The sequence below is a fragment of the Acartia tonsa genome, chromosome 11 (assembly GCF_053477335.1).
Source record: "Acartia tonsa isolate MP-2025a chromosome 11, ASM5347733v1, whole genome shotgun sequence".
NCBI classification, from domain to species: domain Eukaryota; kingdom Metazoa; phylum Arthropoda; class Copepoda; order Calanoida; family Acartiidae; genus Acartia; species Acartia tonsa.
The window spans coordinates 22,764,066-22,777,572 of record NC_137270.1 but is presented as its reverse complement, the minus strand read 5'-3'; the positions used below and the strand labels follow the sequence as shown (position 1 = coordinate 22,777,572).

The 13,507-nt window shown below is 32.2% G+C and overlaps 1 protein-coding gene across 2 annotated transcripts; it reads right to left on the bottom strand.

Annotated features, from left to right (window-relative positions):
• Nucleotides 1–57: 57 nt before the first annotated feature.
• Nucleotides 58–10,349, bottom strand: LOC145332273 (phenoloxidase-activating factor 3-like). Of its 2 annotated transcripts, XM_080177232.1 has the most exons (20): nucleotides 10,293–10,349; nucleotides 9,134–9,236; nucleotides 8,419–8,490; nucleotides 7,842–7,930; nucleotides 7,237–7,343; nucleotides 6,795–6,872; nucleotides 6,402–6,464; nucleotides 5,979–6,041; nucleotides 5,260–5,335; nucleotides 4,737–4,782; nucleotides 4,199–4,247; nucleotides 3,911–3,959; nucleotides 3,560–3,613; nucleotides 3,140–3,205; nucleotides 2,728–2,813; nucleotides 2,139–2,277; nucleotides 1,617–1,685; nucleotides 1,063–1,166; nucleotides 625–726; nucleotides 58–271 (listed from the first exon to the last, which is right to left on the bottom strand). In XM_080177232.1, the coding sequence occupies exons 1-19, from the start codon at nucleotides 10,329–10,331 to the stop codon at nucleotides 627–629; spliced, it is 1,452 nt and encodes a 483-aa protein (XP_080033358.1). In that variant the 5' UTR covers nucleotides 10,332–10,349; the 3' UTR covers nucleotides 58–271; nucleotides 625–626. The 2 variants fall into 2 exon arrangements, with proteins under 2 accessions (XP_080033358.1, XP_080033357.1); XM_080177231.1 differs by lacking the exon at nucleotides 625–726 and having other exon boundaries at nucleotides 58–269.
• Nucleotides 10,350–13,507: the final 3,158 nt, after the last annotated feature.

Here is a 13,507-nt window from a genome sequence, read left to right as displayed (position 1 = left end):
TTATATTCTTTTTCTATATAGATAGGAAAAATTTATGTATTAAAAAAAAATATACATATACCATATTTTATTGTAATTTACAACTATCAAATAAATGGTTTATTTTAAGATTTGCAAACATTATTTTTACCTAAATACAAACTAATAAATGAACAAAAAATGAAATACATTAACTATTTTGTTCCAATTTTTGTACAGTATTTAGAATCCAAGGAATGTAGCTGTTAACTCTTGTATAAACGCCAGGTATTCCCTCTGTACCACACAATCTAAAGAAAACAGTATATTTTCCAAATGTAAAACTTTGTAATTTTATACTACAATAACTGCTAAATCTTTTGCCAGATTTTTTTATAATGTTAATGTCAAAATTATTTTTATTTTATATCTATAATTTAAAAAAAAATTATAAAAATAAAGTTTTTATGTCCCCTTTTCTTGAACTTATTCTTTGAAACCTAATCTTGTCTAAATCATTTAAAACTTTTATTTATATAAGGGAACACATGAACTTATTTTTGTATAAATAAGGTCAGTGGGCATGACAATATCAAAATTACCATTTTAGAATAATAACTATATAAACCTAAAGAAAATTGTGAATGGAAAATACACTTATTTCCTTTTCAAGAAAAAACTTCTAAAGCCTGTACAGTATCAAGAATCCAAGGTATGAAGCTAGCTACTCTTATGTACACTTTGGGTACATTCTCTGTACCACATAGCCTGTATTAGAGTCTCAGTTTAGACAAAAGATTATGAAGAAGTTATAGAGATTAAGTAATTAATTAAAAAGATAAAAAGACTGATACAGGCTAATTTAAGATTATTTATTCAGTTTTCCTCATTCAGTGATTTGACTAAATAAGGAAATTGCCTTAAATCAATTAATTAATAATTGATTAAAAACTATAAAAATCCTCCTTTCCTTAAAATATAATAGTTATTATAAAAGTTTTAAGTCAAGTTTGCATAAATTAACCTTCAAAAATATTTTTTCACAAGTTTGTGATCTGATAGTTTTGAAAGATTTTTAAAATTGAAAAATTGTTAGATACTAACCTTGGTCCAAAGCTAACAATTCCAATGAGGGAAACTTGACCAAAACCACTAGGACCCTCTTCATCTCTCATCAGTGCACTCCCACTGTCTCCAACACAGCTATCCTGAATATATTTTATTTACTATAAGCCATATGCACTGTTCATTTACTAAAAGCCATTAAAATGAGTTTCAATTACAACCTTGAATATTATTATTATCTTCAGCATACCTTCCTGAATATTAAATTTACATTGTTATCACAATTAGCCATAACCACCTGTTAGTCAATCAACAAATGAGACACTTATTGTTTCATATTAAAAGCTTGTAAAGTTTAAAAAGATTACTTAAATAAAAATTCCCCAATAACTTCATGTTTCATCATTGTAAATTAAAGTATGACAACTGCCATACTAAACCTGTTATATTAGCTAATAATGCATAAGATCTGATTAGTAATAAGTCTAATGTATGATGATGAAATGCCTATCAACATTCTAAGGACACTTTAAATATGTATTTCTTTACTTTTTTTTTCTTTTTAAATGTTAATAAAATCTAGAATGACATACCTTTCCTGCTTCGCCCCCAGCACATATTTGATTAGGATTCAGTTTTCCTCCTCTCTGAGCATAGGCTTCCTACAAAAAAAAAACATTGAGGTTAATTTCAAAACATTTTACATGGCCTAATAGGTTCTAAGTGACTTACATGTAAAATGATTCTAAGACAATAGAAAGAGATATGTTAATTGGAATGGAATGGATAACTAGAGATCTTAAAGACAATGGATGATAAAAGTAAAACTCCTGTGTAGATTAATAATACTGGATGTAAAGTTTGAGCACTGCTAGTTTCAACCAACTAGTACAAGTTGTGTAAAGGTTCATAAGAATTTTAAATAATCAAACAGGAAAACATTTTATATAGTTCCCTTATTCCCTGTAAGTATATATTATATAATTCCTGTAAACTATTGAAATTTTTGCATGGTTAGGTCCTAATCGCGTGGTCAAAAATTTAATTCCAAGTTCCCTCTTGTTACCCAAGACAGCAACAAAGCCAAAACTAGGTTATAAAGTTAGGTACATTACCTTACAAGCCTGAAAATCAGTGACATTGACAGCTAGCCACTGGAGCACACTAGCAGGTTCACGTCCAAACTTGGTGGTAGCACCCCACCCAGCCACCTCTATCTTGTGCTCAAAGTCGGTACCATCCTTCAACTTAGAACTGAAATTTATAATTTTGATTTTCTTCACACAGACTTAGCTGAAGCAAATCAATTGTAATAAACTCTGTTAAGTCCTATGAAATATCTAGGGCTAGCTTAAGAGTTAGGGTTTCCCAAGACTTTCTTATTTCTCATAAAAACGGAAAGCTAGCCAAGGAATTTTTTAAAGGATTGAAATCTAGAAAGCTTACAGGTAAAAAATGAAAGCAGAGAGTTATTTTATAAATAGCTCTATAAGACTCTGTAAGCTATGTAGGCTATTTGGCGGGTGGTAAGGGAGTATAGACACCACCATGAAAAATAAAATTGCAATCTACCATTTTTTTCTATACCTAATGGTGTCTAGCCCCCTACCCCCCCCCCCCCCCCTGGTGATCATCTGGGTACGCCAATGCTTTAAAGCCATTAAAAAAATTCATTTTTTAAATATCAATAAAAAATGTTTATACTTTAGTTCTCTGTAGTTATCATCTCCATGTGTATAAGGTAAACAAATTGGGCTGACAAAATCATTGATGATTGCCTCATTAGCTAACTAAAATCAAGAATATAAATTAGAATAGAAGTTAGGGTTTAAGTACCTTGAAAATTATCAAGTTATCAGCCTTCTCCACCTACACCCCCCCACCTACTTGACAACATCCCTTCCCCCCCTTTAACAAATTAAATAGGTTGATCTTATTAAGATTCTAAGTTTCTTTATTGCCATTAGATACACCATTTGATTGCTCTACCTTTATCTGGAACTTTAGGTTTTGCCTATTTCCCCTTCTCTAACACCTAGCGGCAGCTTAGATAATAGTGCAAAATCCAACCATTCATTTGACCAACAATACAATGATATTTACTTATGACATTTACCTTTACAATTGCTATATCATTCTCAAATGCAGATCCATAGTCAGGATGTGGTATCACAGCTTCAACCTGCAATAATCATATCAAAAGACATATCACATATCAATCTAATTCAATTTATAAAAAAATATTGTTTTATTATTATTTAAATTTCATGAATTTTAATCTAGTTGCCAGAAAACCCACATTGTTAAATCTATACTACTAGGGCTTCAACCGTAGCCTCTTTAACTTCATATTTACCCCCCCCCCCCCTCCCTCTAGCTACAATCATTTATTAGGTTGTGGATGCATTTTTTAGATTCGCAGTGTCTAACTTCCCAATGTCTTAACGGATAAACTATATAATACTTTACTGCTTTATATGATAGAATTTGTAGTTTTGATATAGAAAAATATAGAATACTCAATTGTAATCCATACCTCGAAATCTTGAGGGGGAGAAGAACAAAAATTATCATCAGAACAATCCACATCCTAAAAATATGTTATGAAACAGATATATTTATAGATTTTATGTAAGCTTTAATTTAAACGATTTTTAAAAAGTTAATTGTACTTTTTTTCTATGGAAAATAAACTAAAGTTTCTGAAAAGAAGCCTATTTTTATAGGCTATTTTTAAAAAATTGGTTGGAAAATCTTTAAAAAAAAAATACTTCTCAATGCCATTAAGCTCAGTCATACAAAACAGTGTTTTTTGAGCAGACCCTTAAATAAACTTCTGATTTTTCAATTTTAACATAAGAATTGCATTTTTTAAGATAAAACAAACCTTATCTAAATCATATTCTCCAAGTCTCACTTTAGCTAAAGAAAATCCTCTAAAACAAAGACAATCAACATATTTAACTAGAATTAGGTTCAGAATAATATCAATTAAAAATGAAACATTTTTCGGGAATAGTTCCTTTCGTGACATCGCACCTTAAGGGGCGATTTGTCGGATCTTTAAATTGGCTTTTTATAGGTTATTTTAGGTTGGGTTAGGTTATATTGGGTTAGGTGATTATCCCACAGGTTTAGAGCCCTCCGCAGGAGCTAGAAATAGGAGAAAACCTACCTTGGTAACTGAATAACACAATGTGCTGCTGTTATCACATATTTCTTTCCTAAATAATTATAGTTACTGTTAACTAATAGATGTATATGTGTCACTAGACATACAAGTAATGGATGCAAAAATGAGTGTTAAATGTATTTATGGCAGTGGTTAATACATTCTTTTAGAAAAAGAACATCTAGTTGCATCTCTGCCTTGAGATAGGACAATTGATGAAAATAATGTATCCAATATTTCTACAATCAAGGACAGTTTCTATTTATATTAATATTCTAGTATGGGATAACCATTGTTTCACAGAAGGATTAGTGATAGGTCATATTGTAGGCAAAAACATTAGGTATGAGAATAGTTATTTCTCGCATCGTGACCTCGGGGCTAAAAAAACTAGTTTTAATCTCATAATTGTACATTCTATATCCGCGGAAAGCCGTTTATAATACGATGCTAGACATAGTTTTTTTCGTATGGATGAGAACCGGTTCCTATCCACCGGATTCGAATGAATACGAGAAAAGTTTTTAATATATTTTTTTACCTATAAGAGATCCTCCACATTTGAATAGTGTTTCTGATCCTCCATCCTAAATGAGAAAAAGCTTCATTGAAAACATCGCTCCACTATTTCATTCATTATGCAAATTCGTTTAATTTGGTTTATATGGTGTTATACATAATAGATTTAGGACACACAGCTCAGAAAATAAATTATGAGTCTGTAGAATAAAATACAAGTGCTATTCATAACTAAAATACCAGTAATAGATTAGATGCGCTATATCTATTTAACTAGGGACAATTGAGTAATAATAATAATGATAATAATAACTTTTATTCAAGTAGTGGGGAGTTTTATATTACAATTAAAAAGAAAAAGAAAAAAATGGGGGGGGGGTGTTATTTTTTTTCTATAGGCGAATTCTCTTTAGAAGGTGGTTGTATTCAGCCCAAATATTTACAAACCCTCCCAGGACCTAAGAGAACCATATCAGTTAAGCAGTTATCGGAATTTCTTAGGTACAAACAAACAAACATCCTGTTACTTTATCATGAGGATTTACCTGAACATAACCAAGATTAGCTAACCAGGTATATTGACCAATAACAGCTGACTGGCCACCAACAATTCGAGTATTTCTTTAAAATAAAAAAAATGCTTATCTAACAAATTGTGCTTTTTTCGCATAATTAAATACCTTAAAAGTTTGTACCTTCTGCTGTTATGTATGACAGACAATATGAGAGATTACGTTTAATTATTTGTTATTCCTAGACTGATGTAAGGTTCCAGGACAAACGCAGGAGTCCCAAACGCAGGAGTGTTAGAATATTAATTTTATTAAGTATTTCTATACAGATTAGGTTAGGTTAAGATATAAATGTACAAATAAGCCCCCCGCAGGGGTTAGGCATTAAAAAAACCTAAAAGAAGGTGTAAAATAGGTTAGGTTAGGTTAAGTGTCCACTCCTGCGTTTGTCCAATCCTGCGTTTGGGACTCCTGCGTTTGTCATAGGACCTGATGTAATGCTTTCAAAATATTTGTAGTCTGCAATCATAATAGTGTGTCTTGGGACCTTTTGCATGTGTCTGGCTTTTAATTTATACCATCAATTCTAAGAAATACTAAACAGGGGTAGGGGTAGGTATTTTGTAGAGTAGGTCTTATGTAGGGGTAGGTCTTTTGTAGAGAAGACCTTTTGTAGGGGTAGGTCTTTTGTAGAGTAGGTCTTTTGTAGCAACGCCTTATTTCTAAATATTTTGATAAATAAATATACTTACACTGTTGGAATACCACATGTCAAAGTATCACTAAGGGCAGATCTGGCCACGTGATCAGCAAATCTAAAAAAAAAACGCAAAAAAATGAAACATGGACATAGCTCATTCCTTTTTTTTGCCGCAAAAAAAGTTATTAAAGTGTTTGCTGCAGCTGATCCGTGCCTTTTTGGCTATCCACAGAAAAGTTGAACTTTAAAAAGGAACATTTAAGAGTTCCAAGCCGCCAAGCCGTTTGTTTGTGTATTACTTTAAGTCAGGTGATAGTGATAGTTTGATAGGTTATTTGTTATGTTAGGTTAAGTGATTGCCCCGCAGAGGCTATAAATAGGAGAAAAGCTACAGTGAAAATACGACAAAACACCCCTTAAGAGGAGTTGTCACGAAATCTTGTTTATTTCTAAACCAGGAATTTATAGACAATACCTGTCAACAGGTTTACTTGATTCTGTAGTGGGTTCTGGGGCTTTAGTTGTGGTCTCATCTAATCTAAAAAGAAAGTTTAATAACAATATTACAAAACAATATTTTAAAAATACTTAAAGAAGATAATATATTAATAATATAAGTTAATTTCACAAAACAAGAAGCCCGCGAAGGCGCCGTCAGCCTTGCGGCTAAGGCTAAGTACAAGACTACAGTTTCAGATGTCTTAGGCTGGCTTAAATTTGGTGGCTGTGACTTTCTAGGTGGCTAAGCAATCAGAGACTGACAGTGAATATTATTAGGTGGTTTATGTAGCCGCGAGGCTGGCGGTGAGTAATCTGTAAACTACGCGGTTGATGATAGGGGCTTAGTTACCAATACCATCAACCTTACCTGGAGGTCAAAGCAGCAGCTGGACAGCAAATCTTGGGAACCTGTCTCTCACTGTCTTGACCACATAAAAAGCTGGATCTAAAATTATGAATACATTTATATATATACCAATTTCATACAAGGATGACAACATATTTAAAAGCAAAGCTCCAAAATCAGAAGGTAGGACAAACGAACATTCAAAAATTTAAAGTGTCAGCAATAATAAGCAGAATTATAATTCTAGGCTAGTTTAAAGAAAACTATATCCAAATTTCTTGCAAAATTGCGGAAATTTAGGATACGATTGGCATTGAAATCTACTATAAAAAAACTTACCACTAGTCACTACGAATTGATCGACAAATAATATAGAAAAGCTGTGCTTTTAAAAATAAAGCTGCTGTAAACACCATTTCTAAAAATCCTTTTATAAATCATACTTTTTGATGATAAATAATACCTTATTAATGTTGGTGTACTTTTTGGCAAAGGTTTTCTTAAATTTGCCATCAGCTGTATGAATGGGGAACATTTGTCGTAGGGCGTACATTCTGACGCTAAACCTCCCTAAAATATAAAAGATTGATTGTACGTAAGTAATGTCAGGGTCTGTACGTTCTTACATCAGTACGTAACGGTTAGCTCCTATCTAAGCATTTTAGAATTGTCACATTGATTTCAAACTGTAACAATAGGGTACAGCTTAGAAATCATGGCAACTCTATAATCGGTACCAAAAAGTCTGCATGTCCATTTAAAACATGCTGCTTTTATGGATGTTGTCATCCGTGATTAAGGGAAAATGACCACAAACAAGTACAGAGATCCAAGGATGGATTGGACATTGGGCTGTTTGTTACACCAAAGTTTTATAGTAACGTTTTCCTATTCTTTAGCTTAACAACGTTGGGGACTTTTATTGAATTTTGATTGGTTGGGTCATTAATTTGAGTGTCAAAGCGTTTAACCACTAACTGTATTCTACAGAAGGGGTACTTTTGTGTATCATTATTGTGGAATTAATTTATCAGCCATTGTCTTATCCCTGATATCCCTGGCTGGGACCTGTAGTTCACAGGTGTTCCTCTGTTGACCAACAAGACTTTTCTCTGTTCCTTTATTATCTCCAGAACAGCAAACAAATATAGCTCCACCTGAATCAATCATGTAATTTATTTAGATAAAGTTTATGATGGGTATTAGGATGTCTGTTTTTATAAAAAAAAAAATTGCTTAGTAGCGCTGCTAGTGGATAATCTAAATATTTGCCAGTTTAAATGAAGCTCTATATTGTGCCTATAAAAATTACGTCTTACAAATAACCAATGAGGGCTAATATACAGACTAATTACCAATGGCAGGCCAGTATACATTTTAATTGACCAATGGTAGGCCAGTGTGGCGGCATTATATCCATTGGATTAGAACCAGTTCTCAAAAATCATATATTTTCTACGAATAATAATTAATAACATAAAAATCATAAATTTGATATCAGTTTTGTTAACTTGGGCCTTTGGCCCCCCGGTACTCCCAAACTGTAATTAAACTTATAATTCCTTTTTTTACTATAATACGCTGAAACCTGTCTATAATACGATGTGATGAATAGCCATTAAAACATCTTAACACGAACATTTACCCTTATTTTCACAAAAGAAAGATTCTCTTAAAACAAGACCCACGTCCTGTGGCAAAGGTTTCTGGAGGTTTTCTGAAATTAGAAGAACATTAGGATGTGTTGCGTTATCCCCTACAAGTGTCTTTCTTGTTGAGTGCCGAAACTGCCTTTTCACCTTCTGACCCTTATTTTAAAACAAATTGAAATGAAGGGGGGGGGGCTACTTAATCATTTGTTTATATTGCTTTAAGGTTATGTTATATTGAATACTGGATAGCCTTAAATTTAATTGAAAAATAAGGGGGGGGGGGGCGGTTAGTACTCGAAATGCATTTTGTGGAAAAATACCCACTTAAAAAAAAACATTTTGTTGACCAATTTAACTATCTATTGGTTATCTTTATTTATCAATCTATTTCTTCATTAATTTTAAGTATCTTAAACGTATTTCATGTCCTATTAGATAAAGTAGAAAGCTTTTTTTTCTGTAGACAAGGATCTCGCTAACCGCAGAATCGATATGGTTACACAACTTCTTATAGGTCAAGGGAAGGTTTATAATATTTCTGGGAGGGTACCACCACCCTCCCGAGATAAATTGCAAAACTTACACCCTCCACATAATTATAAAAAAAAATATTTTTAAAACTAAAATTAAAAGTGGGGAGGTAGGTTCAACTCTCTCCCCCTTCAAGTGTCTCTAGAGGTGTAGCCGCTATTATATCTATTGACTTACTTAATAAATCTACAAAGTGGTCACATTCTTGCAGTGGTGTACACCACCCTAAACCTCCAGATGGCAACAAGCAGTTGGAATTTAGTTGACAGCTTATTTCTGATCATTCCAAATAACTTTGTTATTAAGTTAACATACAACAAGATAAAATTTACTGAAAAAAATGAGAAAATGTTAGATTTATTGGATAGTTTAAGACAAACTAATTTTAAGTAAGTATTTTTTTGGGAGAAAGAAATCTACATAGAAAATTCTTTAAGGAGAGATAATTAGGCTCTTGTCCTAAAAATTTGGACAATAAATATTAAAATGAAGTTGCGCGAGTTTTTTACTGGGGTTAGTAGTAGTTGAGACATGTATTATTTTGGTATTGTTCATTGGGGAAAGAGGGTAAAATTTTGCGTAATTCTAAAATCCAAATTAGTTTTGGAGGTAATCATTCCATTTCAAGCTCTCTATTCTCTTGAAACTTTTTTGGAGAGGGGGGCTAATTTATGGTTCATGCAGTTAGGATTTCATTATTTTCATCCACTACTTGAGTTATAGAAAAAAGAGCCATCTAATAAAAATAATCATACAGATTCAAAATGAGAGAGAGAAAGCAATACTTCATTTATTACTTTGAAACAATTTGAAACGGCTGTAATTTTTTATGACGCTAGAAGAATAATATTTTCTGAAAATGTAAATGGTTCAGATAGGGAAGCAAATCTTAAGTGATTACCAATACCATTACCTCGTAAGGGCTGGATTCTCCTTCGATTTATGTGATCATCTAGAGAATTCAGAGCATCATCCACGTGTAATGTAATGCGATACTCAAACACCCAAGGATATTAGGTTAAGTAACATCCATCAGACAACCAACCCTTTGATTGCACGACCTTTGTCTGAAAAGTCTTAACTGTGCATGATAATGAATTGCGCCTGTTTATGGGCCAAGGCCTTCGTCCTACTCTTACTATTTATGTCGCGCACCTGACATAGCAGCAGTAGGCACCATTTTTAACGTCTTTAGTTATGACGCAGTGTCGGCCAGAGATTCAAACCCGGTGATGAGAAGATACGCTACGAGTAAAGCCACGACCGCGGGTTACTTGAAGAAGTGATACTTGAAGAATACCTTTACTTTTCAAACTTAATATTCAAAGTTTCCTGAGAAAGCAAATATGAGAATCGCAACAACCGCTCTTCTCATATTAAATTAAATTATTCTGAAAGAAAAAAAAATATATTTGTATGAAGCTACTTTGACAATTACTTTGTCTGTCCGTTCGCCCTAAATTATGGCGAAAATTGTATTTACCAGCGCTATTAAAGATAGACGACTGAATTTATATTTGAAAGATTTCCCGTACCAATGATCGTCCAGCGTACAACTAACTTGGTCCGTTAATTAGTCATTCGTGACCAGTTTAATTATTTGCTTCGTTACTTTTTGATGTTTGTCTGTACGTCCGTCCGTGACGGATAGCTATTTTCGTTAATTTAGGCATGTTATTGTCCTGTCGATTCCAAACTTTGCATTATGACTCCTATAACAGTTAGGTACGACTTAGAAAGTGCAGCAACTCTATAATCGTTACCAAAAAAACATGCGTCAATTTAAAACATGATGATTTGTTTACTTTATGACAACAAATGTTTTGCTTATATGGATGTTGTCATCCTTGTTAGATTAGAAATTTGAATGGTTTAAAAACCTAGATTAAAATGAACGTACTATGTAAATACGTAACCAACGTTAAATCCATGGGAAAACTACTAGATTACAATGTCTAGAGTTCAAAGAAATAGTAATACCACATTTATTTTCTTGAATATAGAAGATACATGTTCACTATTATCATTAATCTAACTACTTTAACAATTTTACATGAAGACATTTAATTTTTAAGGTGATAGATATTTGTTCATATCCAGTGTTAAACATTCTATGTATCTATGTTCTAAAAATGTCAAAATTCCAAGTACAATCAAAGAAAGAAAAATTCTCTATATTTCACCATCTAAAAGTACACCAATGTTTAGGTTTGACACTTTTTCTACATTTAAAGCGTTTAGGTTAGTCTGTGACGGATAGCTATTCAAGTTAATTTAGGCATATGTAAGCTTTTGTATGATTTCATCATCACATTCACTTTATTTTCTATAAATTCCAAGAATCATTACACATGTCTGATAGCCTGTTAATGTTTGTTTGTCTGACCGTTTCTGTTGTTGACCTTTGCTTTTATGGATGCTCTCATCCTTGTAAGCCCTACAGTTTGCATATATTAGGCAGTGTTCATCAATAAGTTTTGAAAATATTGACATATACATATATATTTGATAAATAAACTTGATATTTAATTGAATAACTAGACATTGTATATTGTGACACTCTTGTCTGTAAAAATTCACATATTTTTTCATTTAAATTTTTTTTTAAATGTTAATAGATATTTGTAGAAAAAAAACAGAAAGAATATGCTATCGATTTGACAAGGTAAAATTCATATACTATGCTGTTTACAATATCTTAATGATCAAACAAGATAAAGTTGTAGAAATGGTCACTTATTTTTCTAATATCTCATTTTAACTAATGCATCGCTTATTGAATTTCGTTTAAATATCACTTTAAAAATCACTCAAATAGATAGATGTAAAAATACGTGTTGACTTTTATTCAGTCAAAGAATGACTTCTTGGGATTTCGGGACTTTTATAATTCAATTTCCCAGGCTATAGCAGTGTGGCGATAAAAACGCAAAAGGAATTAAATTAGCAGAATAGTTATTTCTCGCATCGTTATAATAAACAGCTTTTCGCGGATATATAATGTACAATTATGAGATTAAAACCAGTTTTTTTGGCCCTGAGGTGCTAAAGGTACCGGCTAAAAAACTGGTTTTAATCTTATGGTTGTACATTTTTATATTCGTATAAAGCTGGGTATAATACGATGCTAGACATAGTTTTTTCCTTTGGATGAGAACCGGTTCTTATCCACCGAATTCGAATGAATACGAGAATAGTTATTTCTCGCATCGATGCTAGACATAGTTTTTTCGTATGGATGAGAACCGGTTCCTATCCACCGGATTCGAATGAATACAAGAATAGTTATTTTTCGTATCGTATTATAAACGGCTTTCCGTGGATATAGAATGTTCAATTATAAGATTAAAACTAGTTTTTTTTAGCCCCGAGGTGCCGAAGTTACCGGCTAAAAAAACTGGTTTTAATCTTATAATTGTACATTTTATATTCGTAGAAAGCTGGATATAATACGATGCTAGACATAGTTTTTTCGTATGGATGAGAACCGGTTCCTATCCACCGGATTCGAATAAATACGAGAAAAGTATTTAACAATGTTTATTTATTTATTCTCCATGATAGAAACAAAAATTCGATAAAAATTTTTGTTTTAAGATTGACATCCATTGAGACAGATGGACATCCTCTTACTTTTACATATGGAAAAACTCAAAAATGTACTAAAACCTATTTATACTGAAGAAGTTAAAAATAATTGGGCGGGAATGCCTTGATTTGATCCATATTATAGAGACAGCGTAAAAAGCCTCCAAAGAACTGACGTCATATGATAAAAGTGACTAATGAGAGGCCAGTAAGATCTTTACTATTTGTCAATTACATTGTTTACTGGCCTCTCATTGATCAATTTTATTGTATGACGTCATTCTTTATTTCCCTTTATGCTGTCTCATATAATAGCTCCTTTTGTAGACATATTATTTTTGTTAGTTTAATTCAACACTTCAGGCCTAGATTTAAAAAGTTTATATATTTCAACTTTTTCTAGTGTTTATCTTATGTTACAGTAACGTTCTTGTTGTTGAATATTTTTTAGCTTGAAAAATTCAATTAATTAATGATAGCAGTCTTTTAAGGAAAACATTGGCATTTATATGCCTGCTAATGATTCCTTCCTTGCAGGTAAAATAATATGAAATAAAACGTTTGCTGATTTGCAAAACTTGATCCTAATAAACGTTATATCCAGCAGCTTTTATATTAGGACTTCTGAGTTTGTCTTGGAACCCCTATAGGTATCTAGGTGCTAAAATGCTCATTTAAATATAATATAACAAAAGTATTATTTTTTGTAATATTGCCCAAAGCCCCCAAACTCTTGATATGACACGAAACACGAAACCGGTATCTCCATGCACTCTTAAAGATCCTCAGATAATTTTAACAATTTCATTTCAATTAGATATCAAGGGAGGTAAAACAGGTATTTGTCTGGATAATTTGATAACCAATATCAGGGAACTAAAGGGATAAGACAATGGTCGATAAATTGATGTACATCCCCAATGATGATTAGTGGTTGTAACGTTTGAACTTAATAAACCAACC